This window comes from Meriones unguiculatus, chromosome 1, assembly GCF_030254825.1.
Source record: "Meriones unguiculatus strain TT.TT164.6M chromosome 1, Bangor_MerUng_6.1, whole genome shotgun sequence".
Classification (NCBI taxonomy): Eukaryota; Metazoa; Chordata; class Mammalia; order Rodentia; family Muridae; genus Meriones; species Meriones unguiculatus.
In genome coordinates, this window is record NC_083349.1 from 173,905,075 (window position 1) to 173,931,996 (window position 26,922).

At 41.0% G+C, this 26,922-nt stretch overlaps 1 protein-coding gene, 1 long non-coding RNA gene and 1 other non-coding gene across 4 annotated transcripts; 2 read left to right on the top strand and 1 right to left on the bottom strand.

Moving 5' to 3' along the window:
• The first annotated feature begins 122 nt into the window (after window positions 1-122).
• On the top strand, window positions 123-14,678 carry LOC132649002 (uncharacterized). 2 transcript variants are annotated; one of them, XR_009587385.1, is made up of 3 exons: window positions 123-313; window positions 6,566-10,941; window positions 14,434-14,678. It is a non-coding gene; the product is annotated as an uncharacterized LOC132649002 (long non-coding RNA). The 2 variants fall into 2 exon arrangements; XR_009587384.1 differs by lacking the exon at window positions 14,434-14,678 and adding an exon at window positions 13,774-14,302.
• On the bottom strand, window positions 4,673-26,243 carry Ei24 (EI24 autophagy associated transmembrane protein). Its single transcript, XM_021638658.2, has 11 exons — window positions 26,086-26,243; window positions 22,141-22,254; window positions 16,960-17,105; window positions 15,496-15,556; window positions 13,090-13,156; window positions 12,175-12,299; window positions 11,746-11,865; window positions 10,697-10,808; window positions 7,921-8,032; window positions 7,458-7,532; window positions 4,673-5,797 (listed from the first exon to the last, which is right to left on the bottom strand). The coding sequence occupies exons 2-11, from the start codon at window positions 22,180-22,182 to the stop codon at window positions 5,635-5,637; spliced, it is 1,023 nt and encodes a 340-aa protein (XP_021494333.1). The 5' UTR covers window positions 22,183-22,254; window positions 26,086-26,243; the 3' UTR covers window positions 4,673-5,634.
• A 319-nt stretch (window positions 26,244-26,562) lies between these two features.
• Window positions 26,563-26,636, top strand: Trnai-aau (transfer RNA isoleucine (anticodon AAU)). The gene has a single exon. It is a non-coding gene; the product is annotated as a tRNA-Ile (tRNA).
• The last annotated feature ends 286 nt before the right edge of the window (window positions 26,637-26,922 follow it).

A 26,922-nucleotide genomic window follows, 5' to 3' on the forward strand; every position in this document is an offset into this window, starting at 1 on the left:
GACTGCGCGCGCCCAGCGAGCGGCGATAGGCCGACGCCGGGGAGCGAACCGCGCGGAGACAGCGTGCCCCGCACAGTTTGGTTGAGAGCCGAGCAGTGACGTGTCAGTCTGCGGACCAGGAAGGAGCCGCGGTGGGAAGGAGCGGCCGCCGGACCCCAGCCACATGATCAGAAGCGGAAATACGCAGAGAGAGCGACGGTAGCCCCACGGCCGGAAAAGTTCGACTTGCGGACCTGGTTTTCTAGAAAACGGCTAAAGGCGAGAGCCCGACATGTTATGAAAGCTCTCCGTGGTACACACAGACCCACCGTGGGTAAGATCTGTCAACGAGTAAGCCCAAGAATTGTTTTCGACTACGTTTCCAAGTAACTTCTTACAGGGGATCCCTGACAGATTTCACTGAAGCATTTCACTTTCTTCAGACCTAAAAGGCTGTCAGAGCCGCCCGTCCCGGGCTGAGCCATCGATGGCCTGCAGAAATTATCCCAAGCCACGGAGCGGCTCTTGGCAATCAGGAGGCAGCCTAGCTTTGTCAGTTTGTCACTTCGCCAGGTCCCTGCGAGAGGGAGCAGCTTTCTCTCCTCCCTCTCGGACGTTGCTGAGACCGGGTACAGGGTGGGGTTTCGGCTGCCAAAAGCCTATCTTTAGGATATAAAGGTACACGTACACACGTATTCGCGCCCTTCCATGCCTCAGAGCAAAGATTAGACCATCCGGATACGGTTTCCAAATTGTTTACTCAGAAAGGAAACCACCAATATATTGAAATCAGTGCTTTGCAGTACATTACAATCAGTAATGTATTGTCTCAAAATTCTCATGACCTAACTCAACAGCTCTCCTCCTTTATTTTTATAGCAAATATCCCATGTAGTTTTATTTTAGCAAGAATAACGGTAAAGAACACACTTGTGACACAAGCACTCCCAGAGGCAGAGTCAGGAAGAGCTGAAATCCAGGGATCTTAATCTCATGGAGAGAAGCATAAGGACTTTACATGCATTCAAATGCATGTGTCTTAAAAACATTGCTTATTTTTCTTACACAGAAAAATTATTTCTCACAGTTCTAGAATCTGGGAGACAAAAGATGACAGGCCTGAATCAGGCAAAGACTTTAATCATGTCATTATATAGTGGGAGATCACCTCAGAATTTTTACTTTTAAAAAACAAAACAAACAAAGATGCCAGTGAGATGACTTGGTGAGTAAAGACAGTTGCCCCTTTCCAAGCAGACCTTACAATCTGAGTTTGATGCCCCAGAAAACACCTAAAGGTGGCAGAAGAGAACTGACTCCACAAAGTTGTCCACAACTCCACTGTGGCATGTATGTGCACACAAACACACACTAGTAAAATTTTTTAAAGATGCTAACCTAGGCCTGGTGGAAGCCTGTCATCACAGCTAGTTCAAGAACATCCTGTGCATTTAATGAAACCCTGTCTCAAAGAGTAAACTGAGGCCTAGTGATGTAATTCAGTAGCCAAATGCTTGCCTTGCATGCATAAGGTCCTAGATTAAATCTCCCATAGTAAAGAGAAGGAAAAGAGAAGCTTAAAAAAAAAGATTTTAAGTTTTTTTATATACATATATATGGCACTTTAATAAAAAAGGTAATCCACCCTTAAAGCCCCTTCTACTCTGGAGTTTTCCCTTTTCCTTATCTGCATTCACTCTGAAGAGGAATAAAAAAAAAAAAAAAAAAGACTGTTGAGGGAAAAAAATTGAAAGCTGTCTTTTTTTTTTTTAATTTAACATGCTTCTAAAAGACAATACATGTAAGTTTCTAAGCAATAGTCATTTTTAGGAGTAAAATTTCTGTTAGTAAAGGGAGGCTGGGCATGGAGGTATGCTGGGGAGCAAAGACAGGCAGATGTCTATGAGTTCAAGGCCAGCCTGGTCTACATGGAGAGATCTAGGCCACTGAGAACCATAGACCTTGTCTCTTCTCAAGAGCAAAGCAAAAAAAAAAAAAAAAAAAAAAAAAAAGTAGGATGAAGTTTTGCTACCATACTAGCTAATTATAATTATAGCTAATCTATAACTATCATTGAAGTCTGAAAAACTAAGTTGAACAGAATTTTATTACAGAACTCACAGAAAAGGAAAATATAATAAACCAATCCACAGATTACATATGAATTTAGTTTTGAGTTGGTGGTTTTAGAAAGCAATGGTTTTACTATTCTATCAGTTATTTCATAGTTTGGCAGCACTATTAACAATAGCCTAGACAGGGAACAGACTGATTGGCCTCATTACCTATCAGTTGATAAATGGGCAAAGATAGCACACATTTGTATCCTGTGCTGGCTAGTTTCACATGAACTTGATAAAAGCTAAAGTCATCTGAAAGGAGGGGACCTCAATTAGAAAATACCTCCATGAGATCAGGCAGTAGGCAGGCCTGTAATACTTTCTAAATTTAAAATATTTTCAAAGAACACTCCATACACACAAACAACTGTTTAGGAACAAAGTAAGGACCCACTACTCCTCCTTTCTCCCTCCTTCTCTCACTCTTTCCTCCCTCTCATAACGAATATTTTCCAGTCACTGCAAGTTTATCTTCAATTATCCAATGTGTTCTTAGAGGCCTGCAAACTAAATGATCCTTAACAATCTCATATTCCCTTTCATTTTTTCCTGCTTTACACTTAGCCCTTTTGGTCTGACTTCAAGTGCTGGTTTAGAACCTGCGATAATTTTATACATTTCCATTTTTCTGCTGTCATTTTCTGAAGTTTCCTTTAAAAAAAAAAAAAAGTTGGGTTTCTTGGTTCTTGGATACAACTCTTAATTTTCTCCATTTGGGGCAGGGTTGTTTATGACTTAGGGGAGAGCTTTTGGGTTTTTGTTTTTTTGCGTTTTTGAGATAGGGTTTCTCAGCGTAGTGCTGGTCATTCTGGAGCTTGCTCTGTAGGTCAGGCTGGCCTTGAACTCAAGAGATTCACCTGCCTCTGCCTCCTGAGTGTTGGAATAAAAGGTGTGTGCCACCACTGACACATGACCTATGTTTCATTGAAAATTTTCCACACTTTTATTATGACACTAATTTAACCTGCTCAATGCCCACCTTCTTAAAAGAAAGGTTTTATTATCATCATTATTATTAATCATTGTGTGCATGTGTGTGCACTTGAGTGCAGGTGCCTATGAAGTCTAGAATTGGGTGTCAGATTCCCTAGAAGTTACAGATGGTTTTGAGCCACCTAACAAATGCTAGGAGCCAAACTGGGGTTTTCTGCAAAACAATATATGCTCCTAAGGGATAAATCATCTTTCCCTCAGTGCCATTATTGTTGTTCTATTTCCTTTTCATAGTAAACTGTACTTTGTAGATGTGGAAACCTCTCAAATTTCTGTATTAACAGTTAGTAGAACTTACCCTTTTTCTTTACTTTTTTTTTTTTTCCTCTTTCTTTTAAGGACAGGATCCTGAAATGTAGCCTGAGGTGTCCCAGAATTTGTTATTATAGACCAAGTTGGCCTTTAACTTGCAGTGATGTCCTTCCCACCTTTTCCTCCTCAGTTCTGAGTAGGCATGGATCACCATACTCCATTTATAATTTAACCATAGTTCCTGTAATTCTATCTCCATGACCATGTTTTTTTGTTTGTTGGTTTACTAAACTGAGAACTTTTTGATTTTTGACGCATGTCTCAGCCAGGCCAGACTGTCCTTAAATTGCTTTGAAACTGAGAATGACCTTGAATTCCTGTTCCTTCTGCTTCCACCTCCCAAGTGGTAGAAGTACAGACATGAACCACCACACCTGGCTACTGGAAATTCCTTTAAAAACAACAAACAGACAGAAAAAAATGTGTATGGTGTTTTGCCTCATGTCTGTGTACCCTAAAGTTCCAGACAGTTATTAAGCCACCATATGGGTGCTCGGATCCAAACCAATGACAGTAACAGCCAATGTTCTTTACTGATGGGCTTCTCTACAGCCCAGGAAAGTCCTTTTGAAAGTAGGAAGTGGAAAGAAGGTTCAGTGGTTAAGGTAGGGTTCTTGTTACAATTTTGTACATAACTGGGCAACTGTAATCACTTTCAAGATACCTAATAGTCCATCAACTGTATAAACACTTAAAACTTTGATTACAGTCGTCATGTGTATATACTACAGGTTTCTACAAATTAAATATCTAACCTCTTCCTTGAACTACAGAAATGCATTTAATATCCTGAAATCTAGAGAATTTCTCCCTTCATAAATACATAGTAGAAGTGAACGTACTTTAAAACACTTACACTCAGGCTGGAGAAATGGCTCAGCTTCTAAGAAAACTAGGTTTCAGAGCACCTGGGTTTAATTCCCAGCACCCACATGGCAGCCCACAACTGTCTGCAACTCCAGTTCCAGGGGATTCAACACCTTTACACAGGCGTACATTCAGGCAAAACACCAATGCACATAAAATAAAAATAAATAATTTTTAAAAGGCAACTCACATTTAACAATAAAAAAATAATAAATAAATAACCAACAGTCACCATTTTGATAATAGGGTAACACAATTTTAACACTGTGACCCAAACTCATTCTCAGAACATCTTTCAGAACTAATTTCTAAAATCTACAACCAGATTATGTGAGACAAAGTCATTCAAACTATGAATATATGTATCTCCAGGATGTGATTTAGAAATCAAACATTACACATTTTTTGGGAAACCAGCTCACGTTTAATTGTGATAATTTAAAACTGTACAAGTTCTTTTTTGTTTTTTCTTTTACATCTGCCCTCCCACCCCATATTTAGACTCTTAAAATGACAGGAAAACATCACCAATCACAGGTCGAATGGTTTAACAAGTATACCCCTTCAGTTCCTATATGAAGCACCCATTATTCCTTAAAACACCAGTCGGACCTGGCAGTGGCCAACAGTAAATTTCATCTTCAGAGTTAATAAGTTCAGATCCTTTTAGCATTCTGTGACACAGTGGCACTTGTCCAGAACTGGTACCACCCCATTGGGGAACTTTAAATGTACCAGTGAAAAAAGCTGTTTCCCCTTCAAGGGGAAGAAAGAAAATGACTCCCTCAAAACCCAACCACTTTGGCTGAGGTCTATCTGTCCCATCTCTTCAGGCTCCTTTTTCCCCCTTTCTTTCCTTTTCTGCAGCAGAGCAAGAGACCAAAACCTAACCTGAGTTACAAGAAAACAAGACAATGATGGCTATAGAGGGAGTGACCTGGAGCAACTGGAATGCCCCTTCACCTCCCACATCCAATGTTATGTGCTTCACAGAAAAACAGTAACAACAAATTCACAAAATACAACAGTTAAAATTACAAAGCCCATTCATCCAGGGTGCTGGAAGGCAGGAGGAAGTGGGAAGGAAAATGACACAGGGAAAGGGGGGGGAGGAATTACTCAAATCAGTTCAGGCACAGGAGCTGGCAAATGCTAAAAAACAGCTGGAAAACTCTGGTCCTTTCAGACCTAGGGTGGTAGTAAAAATCCACATACTGGAGTCAGGAAGATTCCAATTCATCAAAGAGAAGGGAATATGTAGAGGGTCCTTGGCAGTGGGTCCTGCCTTCCATGGCAGGAGGAGGAAAACAAAGAGCTGCCTTATCCTCCACCCAGTCCCACCCATCCCTTTTGACAGCAGGACTCAGTGGCCTGTAGCAGCTTTCAGTTTGGCAGGAGAAGGATGTGGCGAAGGGAATTTCTCTGCAGATGTTGAGCTGCTTAGGGCTGACTGCAGGTAGACTGTCTTGTGGAAAAGTCTGTTGCTTAAAAAGACCACCAAGGAGAAGAGGCGCAACTGGAAAAGACTAAAAGAACAAGAAACCGTACTCGTTAGTTCCCAATTGGTCTAAAGAACGTCTTCAAGCATATTACAGTTTATCTGTCTACTTTAAATTTAAAACTACATAGGGAAAAGCAAGGCAAAGAATTCATCAAAGGAGTACAGATATTAGACACATACATTGATCAGCTAAAGAATGTACTGGGTGCAAAGCAAATAACAAGATAGACTATTTGCCTACCATGGCTGAAGTTCTCAGATTAATCCCACCACTTGATAAAAGAAATGCAGCATGTCCTGTTACTGCCACAAATGCATTACAATCAGCAGTTTAAGTCATGGGGATGGGACTTTTAAAAGGAAATAAAATTTTATTTTATATTAGTCCAGGTTCTTATATTTTATTTTATTTTTATGGAATTGAATGATTGCCTACAACTAAGACTGTATACCACCTATGTTGTGTTCCTCATGCCTATGGAAACCAGAGGACTGTGTTGGATCCTGTATAGCTAAAATTACAGATGCCTGTGAGCCACCAAGGTACTAAAAATTGAACTGGGTCCTCTGGAAGAACAGCCAGTGTTCTTAACTGCTGAGCCATCTCTCCAGCCCCAATCCAGATTTTCTTCCCCATAATCCATTGAGCTCTACTTTTTTTAAAAGTGGCTATTATTACAAAAATGGGTTCTACTCATATTTACCAAGGACCTTATATTTAGTGACTGTTGCCTTAAAACTCAAATTTTTAGCCCAGTCTGACCCTGAACTCATATTAATCTTCCTGTTTCAGGCTTTCAAGTGCTGGGATTAAGACATGAATCACCACCACCGCTGGTACAACTGATCAATTTTTAAGAACAGGTATAAATGGACAGGTTTGGTGGCATCCACCTACAATCTCAGCACTGGGGACAAGCCAGCAAAATCACAAGCTCGGGCACAAGGCCACACAGGAAGAGGTAAAAATGAGCCTTTATGAGAGTGTCAGTTTGGGAAACATGCAAATTTATGTGCTTATGCTCAAAAATTTTTGATATAGCTCATATGTCTGTCTCTGTTCCTATCTTAGTTCCTAGCACCCATATGGTGACTCATAATGGCCTGTAATACAGTGCCATGGGATCTGGCACCATCTACTGTCCTCCATGAGCACTGGCATGCACAAGCAAAATACTAACACATAAAAATAACTCTTAAAAAATAAACTGTATAGTAAAGTGTGATGGCTAGTTTGATGTCAACTTGACACAGCTGGAGTCACTAGAGTAAAGGGAGTGTGACAAGAGAAAAATGGCTTCAGAAGATCCAGCTATAAGGCATTTTCTTAATTAATGATTGATGGAGGAGGGCCTAGCCCATTATGAGAGGGGCCATCCCTGGACTAGTGGTCCTAAATTCTATAAGAAAGCAGGCTGAGCAAGCCATGTGGAATAAGCCAGCACCCCTCTATGGCCTTTGCATCTCCTCCTGCCTCCAGTTTCCTGCCCTGTTTGAGTTCCTATCCTGACTTCCTTCAGTGATGAACAGTGGAGATAGAAGTGTAAGACACTTAAAGTGTAAGACAAATAAACCAGTTCCTCCTCAAGCTGCTTTGGTCATGATGTTTCAACACAGCAACAGAACATAGGTTTTTCTTCAGCATCAGAGATTTATAGAACAAAAGTCTCATCGTTGGCACTTACTATGCTTTTCCAGGAGTCTTTGCTTCATTGGCGCTGATGATGAATAAAGGAAACAGGATTGAAAATAGGCAGCCACTGTTAAAAAAAAAAAAAAGTCAACTTCACAAGGCATGACTTTAGGAAAGATATTAGGGTATTAGAAGCCTCAGATTTCTTTGCCTACTGGGCAAACACCATGATGTAATGAAACCTTAATATATCCTATAAACACAGCTCATGAAATGAACAAAAAAAATTCTGAATTTCTAAGAATCTGCCTCCAGGAGGCAACATAGAAGATAGTAGACTATATTTTAATACTGATAAATATAAGCTATTATTAATAACAACTGCAAAAAAAATTTCCTGATGATCAAATGATGCTACTACAGAAGCAAACTAATAAAAGATGATTACTAAAACATACTTGCTACCTCAGTTTTTATTTTTCTAGTCTTTCGAATTCTTTCTCTAGCCAAATTACCTGATGATATAGGAGGATTGCATTGCTGTGAGGAAAGCCAGGGGCAAGCCAAATCCAAAGTAGTAAGGCCAATTCCGTTCTATGTTTGACAATCGCTGGTGCATTTCAATTCCTAAAACAAGGGTTAGGGTTAGGGTTAGGGTCAGTACTCATTTACAATACTAACTGGAAGACACAAGGCTTGGGTTTTAGGCACAAAGCTACCATTTGGAACACAAATACAGCATATAAACTGTATAAATCTATCAGATTCATGATGCTGTACACTTCTGATTTTAGCATCCTGGAAGGCATAGGCAACTTGGTCTACATAAGGAGTTACTGACCAGCCAGGACTGGTAAGACCCTATCTCAAAGAATTGTACGAATCTGATACAAAGCTCCAATGCAAAGATTTTATAATAATAATAATTTCAAAGTAACATTAATTTTAGCATCAGCATCCTTTGTCAGGATGGTCTACAAAGCAAAATATCAAAAAGGATGGCATCTTGGGCAGTGGTGGCTCACGCCTTTAATCTCAGCACTCAGGAGGCAGAGGCAGGAGGATCTCTGAGTTTGAAGCCAGCCTGTTCTACAGAGTGAGTGAGCTCCAGTAGAGGCAGGACTACATAGAGAATCCCTGGAGAGAGAGAGAGAGAGAGAGAGAGAGAGAGAGAGAGAGAGAGAGAGAGAAAGAAGGAAGAAAGAAAGAAAGAAAGAAAGAAAGAAAGAAAGAAAGAAAGAAAGAAAAAAGAAAAAGGGTGGCATCTCTATTGAAAGCAGTTACCTACTTTCGGCCACACTCACCAAGATTACTATGCAAAATGTTTGTTGTTTGTTTGGGTTTAGTATATATATATATATATATATATATAGAGAGAGAGAGAGAGAGAGAGAGAGAAAGAGAGAGAGAGAGCACCAGGTAGTTTGAAACTCAAGACCCTCCTTTCTCTACTTCAAAATGAGTGCAAGAATTATAAGTGCTGTAGCTAGAGAGATGGTTCAGTGGTTAAGAGCACTGACTGCTCTCCCAGAGGATGTGGGTTCAATGCCCAGCTCACACACATGGAAGCTCACAACTATCTGCAACTCCAAAATCTGATATCCTCACATAGACACACATACAGACAAAAAAACCAATGCACATAAAATACAATTAAAAAAAATTTTAAAAAGGGGGGCGGCTGGAGAAATGGCTCAATGGTTAAGAGCCATGGTTAAGTCTGCTCTTCCAGAGGTCTTGAGTTCAATTCCCAGCAACCACAAGATAGCTCACAGGCCATCTATAATGGGATCTGATGCCCTCTTCTGGCATGTGGTATACATGCAGATAGAGCACTCATATACATAAAATAAATAAATCTTTTTAAAAAAAGAAAAAGAAAAGAGGGCTGGAGAGATGGCTTAGAGCTTTAGAGCACTGACTGCTCTTCTAAAGGTCCTGAGTTCAATTTCCAGCAACCACATGGTGGCTTATAACCATCTATAATGAGATTTGGTGGTCTCTTCTGGCATGCAGGTGTACATGCAGACAGAACATATACATAATAAATCTTTAAAAAAAAGAGAGAGAGAATTTATTTTGCCCTAAGACAGTGTTCCTCTGTGTAGCCTTGGCTGTCCTGGACTCACTTTGTAGATCAGGCTGGCCTTCAGCTCAGAGATCTGCCTGCCTCTTTTAAGAAAGAAAGAAAGGAAAGAAAGAAAAAAAAGGAAAGGAGGAAGGGAGAAAGGAAAGAGGAAGGGGAAAGGAAAAGGGGAAAGGAAGGGGAAGGGAAAAGGAAAGGGAGGAGGGGGAAAGGGAAGAAGGAGGAGAGGGGGAGGGGAGGGAGAGGGGGAGGGGAGAAGGGGGAAAGGGAAAGGAAAAGAAAAAGAAAAAGGAAGAAAAAAAAAAAAAAAGAAAACATTACATGTGCCGGACTCCACCCAGAGCATAAAAGTCTTTCTACAAAATTCCCAGCTGGTATGATGGCATACACCTGTAGTCCCAGCATTCAAAAAACAAAAGTACTGAAGTTTGAAACATTAAAAAAAAAAAAAAATCAGGCCACCAAAGCTACACAGCAAGACCCCAGCTGAAAAGAAAAAAAAAAAAAAAAAAAAAAAGGTGATCCAAACCAAAGTCAACACTCTGGAAGTAGATGAAGGCAGATCAGATCAGAAGTTCAAGGTCACCCTCAGCTGCATAGCAAGTTCATTAGCTACATGAGATCTTGACTCAAAAGTTTAAAAAAGTGGTTTAAAAGAAAATAACTAAAATTTAAGAATAAATAAATCCCACAGTAATCAAATGAGCTGGGCTTGATAGTACACATATGTAATCCCAGCACTTGGGAGGTAGAAGCAAGAAGCTGGAAAGAAAGCTGAAGGCCAGCCTGATCTACAAAGTGAGTCCAGGACAGCCAACTCTAAGGGTGAGCAGTCAAGGCTAGCCTGGGTTACACAAAAAGGCCATGTCTTAAATTAAATTTATTATTATTCTAAATACACTGGCATCTACTTAACATCTCTAAAACAACTTGTGCTCTTGTTGCCAACTTCTGGCCCAGACAGAACTACATCGCATTAAACACTAAAATGGTAATTCTACAATGCTAAACCCCTGGCCCCAAAGACTGATGAACCTACTAGGCCAAATGTAATCTCTCTTCTTGACATAACTCTCTCTCTCTCTCTCAAAGCCAACGTCCTTTCAGAAACTTGCTAAGAGCGTAAGTATTAAAAAGCTTAGTGTGGGGGCACCAACACTTCCGAACGGAGCTTCTCTTTTCTGTGTCTCCTTATATGGACTTACCTTTATTGAACCAACGGTACTCAAAGCAGTACAGTGAGTAGAGAAGAGACATATGCAGCAGACTAACCAGCTGACCCACAAGATGGATTGGGAAGAGACTCACAAACATCCCCTGAGGAACAAATGGAGCACACCTTAATTCCAGGATGTCAGATACTTCGCACCCACCACTTCAATCAGAGATGGCCTCCTAGCCCCTTCAAATGTTGTTTAATAGTAGGATCAGAATCTCCAAGGAAGAAGAGGTAAATCTATGGTTCTTATAATTTTATATTTAAACTCTAGCTGCTTCTAGGGAAAAGGCTTTCAAAGTCTTTCTCTCCTTACCTCCTTCCCTTATCCCCATAACCATGTCTCAGGTAAGTACTACTGTCCTTCCCCCACCCCTCTTTTTTCTCAGGTTTTTAAATTTTATATGAGTATTCTGCCTACATGTATGGCTATATACCATATGTGGCTCCTGGTACTTTCAGAAGTCATAAGAGGATGTTGCAGCAAGTACTCTCAACCCCTGAGCCATTTTTCAACCTCCATTTTTCTTTTCTGAAATGAGGTAGGGGTGGGTAGGTGTAGGTGTGCGGGTGCCCGTGTCCTCTTAAATCTCAGCTGTATAACAGTTCTTATCTCGCCTAATACACTTCAATTTAGCTTCCTAGATTCTTACCCAGAGCGATCTACTATGTAAAAAGGAGTTCAAATCCCTAGCACCAATATAAATGCCAGGCATGGATATATACGCCAATAATCCCAACACATGACAGGAAGCGGGGACAGACAAATCCTAAAAGACTGCTGGACACAAGTTATTCTAACCAAAAACTAGTGATCTTCAGGTTCAGTGAGAGATCTCATCTCAAAAAGTACGGTGAAGAGTGCACATATCCTTCCCACCCCTGCACGCACACAAGTGCTTTAAAAATTACTTCCCACAAGAGGCATATGCATACTCCAGAACTTTGTATAAAGGCAAAAACCCAGCTTTGTGAAGTTTCCTCCCATTAATTAACTTTTTTCTTTTCTTTCTAAAAATGTCTTCATTTGTCTCTCACCTGAATAAGGAAAAGTGCCTGCAGCAAAAGGTTGAAGAGCATATCAGCAATTATTTTGCTGACACTGGGGAATGGATGAGGTTTCCTCCCTGATACCTCAAATGCCAAGTCAGCTATATCCTGAAATGGAGAACAGTAGGACAGCAAAAGATGAATTAAATGGTACCAGTGTCTATCCCCAGAGTTAATACCACTAGTCTGCCCCTAGAGTAGATCTGCCAGGTGAGAAAAGCTTACCTGAGTAACCTGAGACAATTTCATTTTACAAAATTTCATTTTACAAAATGTAATTTCATTTTACAAAACCACAACGATTACCCAACTGGCTGCTTGGCTTAAAAAAGGTTTTATGGGCCACTAACTCCATAGGCTAAAATGTCTAGTCAACCCAGCATGTAGAACCCAGACTCCATTCTGCCCTGGACCTACTTGGAACCAAATGGCATTCACAACTTTGCTAAGCACAAACAGGGGGAGCACCCAAAGAGCACTGAAAATTGAAGTGAGGAAGAATTCCAGCCATGACCAAACATCTCCATGTAGTGATGGATCACCTAAAAAAAGCAAAAAGAGCTATTAGCTTAATTGGCCAGATAGAAAGCTGTAAGACCCAAATTAAAACTATTTTGTGACTATTCCTCTGCTTCATATTCTGGACACAGCTCTTAATCAGAGTAATCACAGTTATGTTCTGCTTATCTTGAAACAAGCCTGCTTACAAGGTGACTACTGACATGCCACAGGGAATAACTGCAGAGCTAAGCTACCTGGATTTAAATCTGTGCTGCTACTTACTAATGGCTTAACTAACTTCTACTTATCCATAAAATGGTGTGGTGTGGTGGTGCATGCCTTTAATCCCAGGACTCAGGGAGGCAGAGGCAGGCAGATCTCTGTGAGTTTCAGGACAGCCTGGAATACAAAGTAAATCCAGGACAGCCAAGGCTACACAGAGAAACTCTGTCTTGGGCTGAGGCAGGGAAGAGGGGGAACTGCTCAACAGTGCAACAATGCTAATATCAAAAAGCCACTGAGAAGCCTAAACTAAAAACATCAAATTGCAGGGCTGGAGAAATGGCTCATCAGTCAAGAGCACTGGCTGCTCTTCCAGAGGTCCTGAGTTCAATTCCCAGCAACCACATGTGGCTCACAACCATCTGTAATAAAATCTGATTTCCTGTTATGGTGTACTTGAAAACAGCACTCATATACATAAACTAAGTAAGTTTTTTAAAAAATCAAATTGCAGATATGTTAGGAAGTACACTCAGGAAATTGAGTCAAACTAGAGACAAGTATCTCAAACCTCTATCCCCAGCCGGAGCAAGATAAAAACATACTCACCAATAATGCGGGCTGTTACTGATTGAAGCACAGGAATAAACACTCGATAAAACAAGAGGAGACTAAACTGAAGGAAAAAGGGAATAAAGTAATCAAAAACCCATCTTTAAATTAAAACAAGGCATCACACAATAGTAGCACACTTTAATCCCAGCACTCAGGAAATAGAGGCAGTCAGATTTCTAAGTTTGAGGCTAGCCTGGTCTACAGAGCCAGGGATACACAGAGAAGCCCTGTCTCAAAAAACATAAAATGTATGTATGTATATATATATACACACACACACACACACATATATATATTATATACATACATAATACATATTAATTAATTAATTAAGGCATTTCACTTTTCAGAGTAATGACTTTCCAGTCAAGAAGTTTCTAAATCAACAGGACAGAAGAAGCACCTTTCCTATTTGTTAAAACTCCAAGAGAGTACAGCAAACTGATACTGTTTATCAGTGAGACTTTTGAGAGGCAGAAAACATTTTAACATGCCCTCCAAAATATAAAGATATATGCTAAACACAATGTCATGTTTATTAATTAAATCTAAAGTTAATATCTGAAAATAAGTTAAATGTTTACATTCAGATAAACTGAATACAGTAAATATCAAGTCAAAAGCGGTCTTCATTCTTTTTTTTAAATGAAGTCTTTTTTTCTTTGTTTGTTTATACAGCATTCTGCCTACAAACCAGAAGAGGGCACCATATCTCACCATTGATGGTTATGAGCTACCATGTGGTTGCTGGGAATTGAGCTCAGGACCTTTGGAAGAACAGCCAGTGTTTTTAACCTCTGAGCCATCTCTCCAGCCCCAGTATTCATTCTTGTACAATCCAAATTTCAGTAAAAACTATGATAGTTCTCAATTATAGGTAACATTTTTTGTTTTGTTTTGATCTAGGTTTCAATAACAACCAATAGTTACAACCAGAAACAAGGAGAATCTTGCTATCTGGCCTTATCTACTTCTCTGATCCCACAGATCTCCTAGCCAAAAAATGTTCAGTGTTAACACAAATTATTTATCACAATACTAAAACCTGTCAATGGATCATATAAACATACATTCAGGACTTTTCCAAGGCATCTGTTTATGCATAACTGAATAGAAACAAAAATCACTACAGATAGCCTGATAGTGGTAGTGCCTTTAATCCCAGCATTTGGGAGGCAGAGGCCAGCCTGGTCTACAGAGTCCCAGGACAGCCAGTTATATAGAGAAATCCTGTCTCAAACAAACAAACAAAAAACCATAAAAATCACAATCACTACAGATATATAAGAATCCATATTAATACCTGTTGTTTGGGGGTTTTTTTGTTTGTTTTTCCAGACAGAATTTCTCTGCACAGACCTGGCTATCCTGGAATTCACTCTGTAGACCAGACTCAACTGCCTCTACCTCCTGAGTATTGGGATTAAAGGTGTGGGCCACTTTGCCTGACTCATGTTTGTCTTGTTTATGGAGACTGACCTAAAACTCACTATGTAGCTAAGGATGACCTTGAAGTTCTGATCCCCCTGCTTTTACAAAACATGCAGTGCTGGAATTACAATTTTGTTAAAGATTTATTTATTTATTTTATATAAATAAGTGAGTGCTCTATCTGCATGTGTACCTGCTTGCCAGAAGAGAGCATTAGCTCACATTATAGCTGGTTGTGAGCCACCATGTGGTTGCTGGGACTTGAACTCAGGACTTTAGAAGAGCAGTCAGTACTCTAACCTCTGAGCCATCTCTCCAGCCCATATTACAGTATTGTTATTTTTTAAAGATTTATTTTTATTACTTTATATGTATGTGTCTGAGTGTCTGCATGTGCAGCACATGCATACAGGTGCCCATGGAGGCCAGAAGAGTGTATACAATCCCATGGAAATGGAGTTTAAAACTGCCTAAAAGAACAGTGCTATGAACTGAACCCAGATCCTCTCCAAGAACAGCAACTGCCCTTAAGGACTGAACTATCTCTCCAATCCAACAGGTATTTTTTAATATTAATTTTATTTTTCCCCCCTTGAGACAGTCTTACTGTGTAGTCCCTGGGTGGCCTGAAACTTACTTTGCAGATGAGATTGCCTGATCTCAGAAATCTGTCTGCCTCTGCCTCCCAAGTATTAGGATTATAGGCATGCATGACCTCACCTTGCAATTATTAAAAGTTTTTAGCTATCATACAAAATAAAGGGTTTCATTATGACATTTTCATGCATAGCTCAGGCCTACTCCCCTCCTCCATCCCCTATCCATGTGATAATCATCAGCATATATAAACATCTCAAAGATCAAAAATAATGCATCTTAGTGTTTCAAAGAAGCACATGAGAAATATTAACCTAGTAATAATCTAGAGATACTTGTAAAGAACCTAGAATTTGATGCAAAAGAACTTACCCAGAATACTCCACCATTCCAAGCACAACACTGGAAAATTCTACTAACAATACGTGGCTCACTGGAAAAGATCATATGAATTTACCTTTTTAGACATGTAGGCTGTTTTCTAATGTTATGTAGTAACTCCATTTTACATCATTGGCGCCATATTATCTTTGAGCACTTAGTATTCTCCCAAAGTTCTAATTCAGTCAATTAAAAAAAAGGCTACAAAGTTTCTGAGGAACCAGGTGTTTATAGCTTTGAGACAGAGCCTCATTATATAATCCAGGCTGCCATCAAACTCCTGGCAGTCATACTACCTCAGTCTTCACAGTGATGGGATTATAGACATGTGCCACCACACCCAGATGAAACCAGCTTTTCTATTTTGCTACTGTTGTTTTGAGACAGGATTTCACTATGTGGCTCTGACTGGCCTGGAACTATTTGTCAAACTGCCTACCTTTGCCTCCTAAGTGCTGGTTATTAAAGGCATGTGTCACCAGGTTTTCTTAAAAAATTAAAAATGGGCTAACGAGGTTGCTTACTGGGTATTTATCACACAATCATGGCAACCTGAATTTGATTCTCTGAACCAAAGTAAAGGTGGAAGGAGAGAAGTAATTCCACAAAGAAGTTCTATGACCCCTATACATACTGTGAAATGGACATACCTTCTCAATGATAAATAATTTTTAAATGTTATTAATTATGTCTATGGGTATTTTGTCTTCATGTATGTATGTATATACACCATTTATGTGCGCTGCCCATGGAGGCTACAGCAGAACCTTGGATCCTCTGAAACTAGAGTTACAGACAGTGCTGAAAACTGAACCAGGTTCTCTGGAAGACCAATAAGCACTCATAACCACTGAGCCACCTCTCCAGCACCCAAATACAATAAAAATTGTGTGTGCATGTGTGTTCTGCCCTCTAAAATCTGAGATAGGAGCATATTAAACAAGACAGTCTGGGGGAAGGGTCTGTCCTTCAATAAATAAATCCACACAGACTTACCTAGAAGTATCTATCAAAACAAATATTTTTTTTTGTAGTACTGTGTTATTTGGAATTCTGATTTTACGTTTTTTGTTTGTTTTTGTTGTTTAATTTATTATTGTATATGTGAGAGACACATGTGAGATCCAAGGACAACTTTCCTTCCAGCTTTCCATGGGTTGCAAGGATCAAACACAAGTCATCAGGCCTGCTTGGCAGACATCTTTTCCCTCTGAGCTATCTCACCAGCATCAATTTATTTTTAAACCATGCCATTTTTAGTAAGAATCCTAGTTTAAGTCAGTGTGTGTGTGTGTGTTAGAAGGGAATCACCTATAACACTTTCCTATTAAAAATTAAAAAAAAAAAAAAACAAAAAAAACCTAATAGGATGCTGCAATCATAACTTACTACTAAGATCAATCATTTCCTTAAGTGCCTCTCCTATGACAGTTTGGGTTGTGGGCCTGTACTCACCTCTCTTGCTTCCGCTCTACACTCTGGGCTCTCCTCTGGGCCAAGACACTACTTGCCCTTCTTCGACGCTGCTCCTCTCTCTTCTGCTGGATCCGAGCATCTAGCTTTGAGATGGTACAGATGCCCCAGATGGAGTCTTTGATTCCCTGTAGATAAGGACATTTTTAAAGAGAGATTATGGGCTGGAGAAGATTTTCCAAAGTTAGACACAGGAAACTGAGTAACAATGGAAACTACAATATTTATTTTGCTAAAGAAGGGGAGTGATTTGTACCCCCATTACTGTGCTGGAACTAGGGACTTTGTGTGCACTAGGCAGCAGTCTGCCGATGAACTCTACCCTCACACTTTACCAATTTTGCTTTGTTTTGTTTTTCAAGACCAGGTTTCTCTGTGCTGGGATCACAGGTGTGTGCCACCACGCCTACCCTAATTTTTTTTTCATGATCCTTAATTTATAGAAGAACTTCAACAATGGAAAACTTTAGACTAAAATCACCAATTAATTTTTTCCATATTAATATATACTTTTATTCAGGTAAGTCATTCAAGTAAGTTGTTATATCATGCCTCATGCTTTTTTTCCCTTAGAGAGAGGCTGAGAGAGGGTCTCACTACATAACCCTGAGTGGCTTCAAACTCTTAATCCTGCCTCAGCTCCCAAATGCTGAAAATACTGGCATAATGACCAACATGATCAGCTTATCAGGCCCCTGTATGGTCAATTTTTAGTCGGGTTCCTAAGAAAATACTCTTTACATAAACATAGGGTATTTGTCCATATTCCAATTTTTCCATTCATCACAACAGTAAACTTCAAAGCATTTTACCTCAAAAGAGTTTAATCCAAAATCAAATATAGCATTTCATTAGTATGTCGTTAGTATTTCCAAATCAACAGCAGTTCTTTATACTTTTTCCATTTTATTTGTGCGAACATGGTGCCATGCCATGGATCAGAGGACAACTTGTGAGTATGAGTTCTTTCCTTCTACCATATAGGTTTCTGGGATCATCACACTGAGGTTTGGCAGCAAGAGTCTTGACTTCTAAACTATCTTACCTGCCCTAGGCTTTGACTTTCTTTTTGAAGAATACAGGCCAGCTACTTCATGGAATTTTTCTCAAGATTTAAGTTTCCCTATGATTACCCAACTTAAGCATTTTGAGCTAATGGTAGCACATCAAGAAACACATAAGCAAGTCATGGTGGAAAATGCCTCTTGTCCCATAATTCAAGAGGTTGAGGCAGGATAATCCCAAATTCAAGGCCAGTCAGGGATACATAGTAAGTACCACGCCAATCTGGCCTGTACGGAGAGACCAGATGTACCCCCGCCCTCTTCCTGAAACAATGGCACTCAGGAACTGTTTGCCTTTGTTGTGATATTAATTGCACAAGGGCAAACTTTTTCCTCTAGTAATTAGAAAGTATTAAGTGAGGAGTGATTTCTGATGCCATAAAAATATCCACCCCATCACATTCTCCCCAATTTGGCATCCTTCCTCAATTCTTGCTTAAGCAAATCGTGAATTATATGAGCACTAAATAGTAGTTTTCCAATGCTTCTACATTTATTGATACTATGAAAACATGTTATTACCTTTGCTATTCCCTTTCAGCACCAATTAAACCGCTGCAATATTCCTGAATCCTGTACTAGCTCTTAACACCAGTTAAGAAAGGACTACACTACATCAAGTTTGGAGAAAGACACAATTACTGTTTTAAAAAGGAGAGAAAGAAGGGAAGAAGGAAAAGAGGGAGGGGAAAGAAATAATTGCTGTAAAATGTAAAGCTCTAGAGTACAAGTGTGGCATATAAAACAGAAGCATCATGGTAGTGTAGCTGAAGAATGTTCTTCGTGGGTACAAGGCAAGGGAGGTACTATTGAATTTGTATAGACAACAGTGACAAATGTACCTGCCAACCATATCTGAAGACTTCCAAGTTATTGCTGATGCTAAAAACACCAGAATTACCTGTCATCCAGTTCAAAGAACTGCATTCACTTATCCACCCCTGCGACAAACCACATATTGTACAACTTCAACGAACTAACCTTTGGTCACATGGAAGAAGATAGTGTAATCCCATCAACATGTGAATCAGGGGCAGGATAACTGCCTCAAGTTATGCCAGCCTGGGCTTACAGCATAAAACTGTATCTCAAAATAAAGGCAAGAAATGGCTGGGAATTCAGCAGAGTGCTTGCCTAGCTATGTGAGAGGCCTTGGGTTCAAACCTACTATTAAAAGGAGGACAGAACATTACACAAATAAAGTCCTCCCCAAATACATATAATGTGTATGTATAGAATATATTTATATTTTATCTAATATAAATTATATATGCATTTATATAAAAATTATATTTATATGTTATAATTTTATATAAAGAATATATATGTGTATATCAGAATTTAATAAATATCATAATAGATTTAAGTCCAAAGTAGAATAATTTCACCACGATAGTCAACTTCACAAAAAGATCTCCCACACACACCAAAAAATAAAAAAGCAAAAAATAGAACAAAACAAAAAACACAATCAGAACCAGGTGAGGTGGCATATTTCTATTAGTCTAGCATGATGGCACTTAGGAGAGTGAGGCAAGATGATTACCACAAATCTGAACACAGTCTGGGCTATGGAGTAAGAATATGTCTTAGAAACATAAACAAAGGCCAGCAAGATGGCTCAGCAGGCAAAAGTACTTGTAACCAAACTGACAACCATAGAACCACATGGTAGAAGAAAACTGACATAATGCCCAAGCATACACAAACTAAAGCAATAAAAATGAAAGCAGAGCTGTGCATCAGTCAGAAGATAACATTCAGGAGGCCAAATAGGTCTTGGAGGTTGAACACAGTGTCAGGCTTGTCCATACGCACCTTTACCTGCTTCTATTGGGACTACAAGGATGTGAAGCATTTAGACTTTGAAGTAATATGTATCTTTTGTTTTTTTTTAAGACAGTGTTTCTCTCTATAGCCCTGGCTGTCCTGGAACTCACTTTGTAAACCAGGCTGTCCTCAAACTCAAAGAGATCTGCCTGCCTCTGCCTCCCTAATACTGGGATTAAAGGCGTGCACCAGAAGTGGGAGAAGACAAGGTACAGGGCAGGAGCCTTCCACAGAGGACCTCTCTAAAAGACTCTACCCACCAGGGTATGTAAGGAGATATAGAGCTCATGGCCAAACTTTGGGCAGAGTGATGATGGACTCCTTAGGGAAGAGGAAGATGGAAAACAAAAGAGTCAAAATAGCTGGCTTTGTTGGGGGGAGGGGGGTGCCTGCAGAGACTGATACTCCAACTAAGGACCATGCATGGAGAGGACCTAGACCCTCTGTTCAAAGGAAGCCCACTGGCTGCTCAGTTTCCAACTGGGTGCCCTAGTAAGGAATATAGGGGCTGTCTCTGACATGAACTCAGTGGCCAGCTCTTTGATCACCTCTCCATGAGGGGTGCAGCCTTGATGAGACCTGATAAGCTAGGGTCAGATAGAATAGGAGGAGGCCCTCCCCTATAAGGGGACTAGGGAAAGGGCATAAGGGGAGAAGAGGGAGGGAAGGTGGGACTGGAAGGAGATGGGGGGGGGGGCTGCAGTGGGGATACAAAGTGAATAAATTATAATAAATAAATCTATAAATAAAATTAAAACAAAAAGCATGTGCCACCACCTCCCAGTGAAGTAATATAGCTTTAACGGAAATCTTCCTCTATCTGTTTACAGGCCCTCCATAATGAGAGAGATTTGGGGGCACATCCCTTTCTGTAAGCTGTCTCATAAGCCCATAATTATTATTTCTAAAATAATTTGATTTGCTTAACAGGCAGTCAGAATGTCACCCTAAAACCTAGAAGGCCATTATTTTCAAAATCTGTTTGGTCTCCTTCCTTCCTTCCCTTCCTTCCTGAGATAGGGTCTCATGTAGGCCAGGCTAGTCTCAAACTCCCTATGTAGGTAAGCCTGGACTGAAACTACTGATCCTTTTGTTCTCTCTCTCTAAGTGCTAAAAGATAAGATGTGCCACTACACCTTTGCTTTTTATTTGCTGTTATTATTGCTTTGTTCTTGTGATGGTCTCACTGTATAGCCAAAGTGGCCAAGAACCCATGATCCTCCTGTCTCAGTCTCCTGAGTGCTGTGATTACAGATGTGTGCTACTATATCTGGCTCAAACTAGTCTGCTGACATATGCTTGTAATCCCAGCTCTTGTGATCAAGGCAGGGGAATCAGGAGTTCAAGGTCATCCTGGACTACACAGCCAGCTGAAAGGTAACCTGTCTCAAAAATAAACAAAAAAAGACCCTGAAGCCAAACTAGCCAGAATCCTAATACTAGACAACATACTCAAAGACAGGTCTCACAACTTCCATAGGATACAGGATAGAAGGGCTGGGAATCAAGCAATATGTAAAACTATTTGCTCTGCAAGCATGAGGACATGAGTTCAAATCCCAATAGCTTCTTGAAAAAAGCTAGGCATGGCTACTGGATCCTGAAAAGTCACTGACCAGCCAGGCTTGCCAAATAGGCCAATTTCAGGTTCAGTGATACATACTGTCTCAACGCAATAAGGCAGACAGTAATAGAGGTGACGGAGGAAGACTCCTAAAGTTCTGCTTTGACCTCCAGATAAGAGTAGAACTGCGGGGTTGGGGATTTAGCTCAGTGGTAGAGCGCTTGCCTAGCAAGTGCAAGGCCCTGGGTTCAGTCCTCAGCTCTGAAAAAAAAAAAGAATGGAACTGCACCTACATATCCACATGCACGTACCACACAAATACACACACACAGACAGACAGACTGGACGGACACACACAGGCTCACACTTGTAATCCCAACATCTGCCAAAGAGAAATAAGACTGAAAGGAACTCAAACCAGCCAAGGTTATGTAGCAAGATTTTTTTAAAATGTAGGATGGTGTACTTAGAACACTGGGAGTCCAAGATCAGCCTGAGATATACAATAAGACTGTCTCAAAAATACCAAAAACTCCTCCTATTTACTGAATGATGTAGACTACAATGGAAACCTACATCCTATGTAAAAGATCCAACAAATATGAAAAAAAGTTACAAAACACCTGAAGGATTTTCTGGTTCGTTCCTTTGGCAAATAAAGAAAAAAGGTTAAGGAACAAATTCCTTGAAATAAAATATACTCACCCTGCCAAGATCCTGCAGAAAGGTTTTGACACTGTCAGCCATCTCTTCACTGCCCAGACTACCAATTAATTATACAGAGAGGGAAGTGCCCCCAAACCTCTCATCATGAAGGGCCTGGAAACAGATGGAGGAAAAGGACTTACATTAAAATATATTACTTCGTGATCTGTTTCTACAAAATTGACTCCACATTCTAGTATCCTGAATACAAGAGTAATAGATTCTGGCACAATACAGGCTATACTTGTAACAGTTAAAACATAAGATACTTTTTTATGAGTTCTTGGTAAGTTGTCCTGGCTAGCAGCACAATCCTAAGCTCAATAGATCTTCCTGCCTCAGCCTTCCCAGTAACTAAAGACAGGAATGTTTCACTAGGGTGCAAATGTGCTCCTGGACAAATGATCTCCCCTGAGCCTCAAATGTCCCAAACTACTCTACTAAACACTCCCACTTTTGAGAATTTGGAGATGATGATAATAGTTTGAATAACATCTTCAACCATTTTTATGCTTGCTATGTATTCTCAAAACACTTGAATGTGGGACTGGAGAGATATATGGCTCAGAGGTTAAGAGAACTTGCTGCTCTTTCAGATGTCCAGAGACCAATTCCTAACACAGACCCCTGACAACCATCTGAACTCCAGCAACCAGAGGATTCAATACACTTTTCTAACCTATACAGGCACCTGCATGCAAATGCACACATTTTACAAGCGCGAGCGCGCACGCACGCACACACTCTAAAAGCAGCTAGGTAATATGGTATATTGTAATGCTAGCACTCAGGAGGCAGAGGCAGGAGGATCACAATTTTATCGCCTGGCTGGTCTGCACATTAAGTTCCACAATGGGAAACCCTGTCTCATACAATAATAATAATCTGTATCAATTCACTTCAATCATACACAGCCCTCAAATACATAGGAAAGTGTTAAGACATAAAACTACCAAGCCCTCTAATTAGGTCCATGTTTTCTGACTTCATCCCCCAGCACCACCAGCATGTGAACCTAGCGTGTCACACATATTAAACAAGTGCTCTACCACTGACCTATGCAGCAAAATTCATGTTTTACTTTTAAATATACACGCACATGAGAGAGCCAGGGTTCAATGTCCAGGATCAAAAAAGAAAAAAGTTAGTAGGGCTTAGTGGCACACGCCTTTAATCCCAGCACTCTGTCGGCAAAGGCAGATGGATTTCTGTGAATTCAAGGTTATCTGGTCTACAAAGCCAATCTATGACAGCCAGGGCTGTTACACAAGAAAACCTGTCTCAAAAAAAACAAACAAAAGTTCATAAAGTCCAAATTTAAACTAGTTTTTAAAATGGTAAGGGTTAGTTGGGTATAGTGACAGATACCTATAATACCACTTGGGAAGCTGAGGCAAGAGGTTCAGGAGTTCAAGGTCATCCTCAGTTAAACTGGAAGTTTGAGGCCAGCTACAGGGGCTATAGAAGACAAATGGAACAGCAAGGACTTATTTTATTTCTCAGGTGAATGGAAAACCAGGCTCCAGGTTTCAAATATAACTCAGTCAGGGACAGGGAGGGGTCTGAGCAGGTAGGGTACCTTCTGCTGAACCAAGCAATCTGAGTTTAATTGCTCACACATGGAAAAAGCAGCAGCTTCTGTGGGCTATCCTGACTTCACATGTATACTATGGCATACTCACATCACATGCACATGCAATGCTCATGCGAACACACACTGTAAATGTTGAAAAGAGAGAACTAATAGAAAAAAAATAACTACAACTCAGTGGTAGAGTGCTTGCATGGCATGTTCAATTCCCAACGCCAATAAAAACTACAAAACTGAGTCAGGGCTGGTGGTGCAGTCCTATAACCCCAGCTACTTTGCAGGGTAGGGTAGGCTCACAAGTTCAAGGTCTGTATAAGCTGAAGTCAAGGCCAGACTGAGTAACTTATTGAAATCGTCTCTCAAAAGCAAATGTTGAGGACATAGGTCAGTAATAGAAAACAGTCCCCAGTACCGAAAGGGCAAAAGAGTCCACACTATAAATAATCTTAAAATAATAGTCTCTCATTTAATTTCTATAAAATTAACTCTAAGATAAACAGAAGTTTTACTTGCAAAATTGTGAGAATTTAGGATTCTAAAGTGATCAAGCCCCACTAAATCAATCACAGAATCTTCAAATTAAGAAATAATAACCTTAAAACAATAACTCCACAGGCAGCTTATATACAACTCAAACTTCAAAACAAAAAGGATACATTCCTTGACCTTTGGCCACTTCAAGTAACACCACACAGACCCAATTGGACTAATGCCACTCAGAACTGGACGAACAAGAGTGTAGAGTCAGAAGGCACAAAACATGTGCAACCTCTGTTCTCAGGTCAAATCCTGCTCAAATGTGCTCACCTAGGGAAGTTCTTAGGGTTAAGACAGGTTATTACATCCACGCCTCCCCCCCCCCAAAAAAAAAAAAAGAAAAACAAGACAGGGTAGAACGCCTTTAATCCCAGCACTTGGGAGGCAGAAGCAGGCGGATCTCTGTGAGTTAGAGGCCAGCCTGGTCTTTACAGTTACAGGACAGCCAAGGCTACACTGCAAAACCCTGTCTGAGAAAAAAAGAAAAAAAAAAAAAAACAAGAGTTTCAATGTGCACAGATAGAGTGTTCTAAGAATTGCAGTGAAAGCAGCCCACAGCCAGGAAACTAGTAAATGTCCAATAATTGGCTAGACAGTAGATGTACCCTCATTACAAGGACTTGCTCATCTACAAATAAAGAGCAGTAAAATTCTTCACAGGGTTTTTGAAGATAGAGTAGAACAGAATGAACAAAGCCGAAAATTCTATATAAACGTAATCCTATTAAAGAATGCACCCGATTTGAGGTTTGATGAAATTCATTAGTTTAGTGTTCTCCCAGAGCCAAGCATGTCTATCCGAGCCCAGAACAACTATGTTATTTGACTCCTGGCAGATTAACACCGGCTTCTGCATGTACCAACCAGCAAAAGTACCTACTGACCAAACAGAACCTTTAAAGGACACTCCATTTCAATATTATACTGTGGACCCAACATCTTTCCTACGGGAGAGAACATTTGGTATGAATTACCCTGTTTAACAAACTGCTGAAACAAGCAGAAAAATAACCTGCCACAAATTGAGGCCACATATTGACTGAGTGATACAAAGGGCTCTTACAACAGAGGAAATCAAGATGCATCATCTGGTTCACAATTCTTTTACAGGTGGAGAAGTTAAATGGTTTGTCCAACAGCGAGTGAAAGCTAAGTACAGCAAACTTCAGAACTTCAGTGTTCTAACCTCGTCTGGACTTTTTGCTTAAGCTTTGCAACGAGGATTTTTATTTAATCCAAGCATCCCATGGACAAATCACCTTCCTTAAACCTTGAAATACTGCTGACCACTCAATTCTTGACAGTCTTTAGAACCATTAAGCATCCACTGAGACAAACTCCTGCACTTTCATTTCCAAGCCTCCAAACCCAAGTCCCAGAAAGCAGGAAGCTGGCGTTTCCCACACCAGGTAGGCAGGACGTAAACACCTCACCACCGGGCCACAGGCTGCCTTCTGGGCCCCTCAGAGTACTCGGCTCCTTTCTCCCGCTGCTCCGGAGCAACTGAGCTGAGACCCATCTTTCTCCCCAGCCACTGCCGCGCAACAAGGTGAGGACCACGCTAACCGAGGGTCACGGGAGTTAAAGATAGCCGCTCCGGACGTGGGTAGAGCGAGCCTGAACGCCGCGCGGCGCCGCCGCAGGGCCTGCCCTCGGCGCCCTTCGAGTCCCGGGCCCGCCGGGGCTGGGGTCCTTGCCGCAGCCCCCGCCCGAACCTCACGGACTAGCTCCGGCCTGCCAGCCCTGGATGGGCCGTGCCGCCCAGACCCGGACTTGCAAACAGCTCAAGCCCACTGCTCCCCGCGGCCCGCACCTACCCCGCAGCCCTACCGCCGCGGCTCCGGCCCGGGAGCTTGCCCACCGAGGCTCAGCTCGCCTGCTCAGCGCAGGGCTGCCCGCTCCGCCCCGGCGCTCCCAGAGCCGGGGCTGCGCCCACACTGGGCATGCCCGGGCCGCACGGGGCAGCTGGGAAGTAGGGCGGGCACCCTGCCGGTCGCAGGGCAGAGGCGTGGCTCTCGAGGTAGGGCGGGGCCACCAGGAGGGGCGTGGCCAGGGAGCTTGGGAATTGTAGTTGGCAGGACCAGGCTCGTTGTAGGTGCCCAGGTGCAGGTCCCGATTGCCTCCTCCTCAAACCCCTTCTTGCTATTCGGCAGTCTTGTTCGTTAACCTCCTCAGTCTACCTACACAATAATGCTGGTCTTTCTGAAACCCTTTAAAAACCTATGATGAAAACAATAAAATGGGGTCACCTTGATTATTTGGAGGCTTTCTATGATTAAAGACAAATAAGTCCTGGCCGGTTAGCTCAGTTGGTTAGAGTGTGGTGCTAATAACGACAAGGTCGCGGGTTTGATCCCCGTACGGGCCAATGGATAACATAGATTGGGCTGGAGAGATGGCCCAGCCGTTAAAGGCTAGGCTCACAACCATAAATATAAGACTAATAAACCAGGTATGGTGATGCACTGTTTTAAACCAAGCCATTGGAAATCTGAGGAGAAATGCCCGAGTTCGAGTCCAGACTAGGCTACATAGTAAGAACCAGGCTATGTAGGGCTATATAACAAGACCCCGTCTCGGAAAAACAAAGCAAACAACAACAAAATCTCAGTAGAGTAATTGCTTATCATGCACAAAGTCCTCGGTTCAATACC

Coding starts and splice junctions, on each gene's coding strand:
- Ei24 (XM_021638658.2), bottom strand. CDS start 22,182: ATGGCTGACAGTGTCAAAACCTTTCTGCAGGATCTTGGCAGG. Junction 15,557..16,959: donor GTAGAGCGGAAGCAAGAGAG/GTGAGTACAGGC, acceptor GATCTTTTCCAG/TGAGCCACGTATTGTTAGTA. Junction 12,300..13,089: donor AGTAACAGCCCGCATTATTG/GTGAGTATGTTT, acceptor TGCTTTTTTTAG/GTGATCCATCACTACATGGA.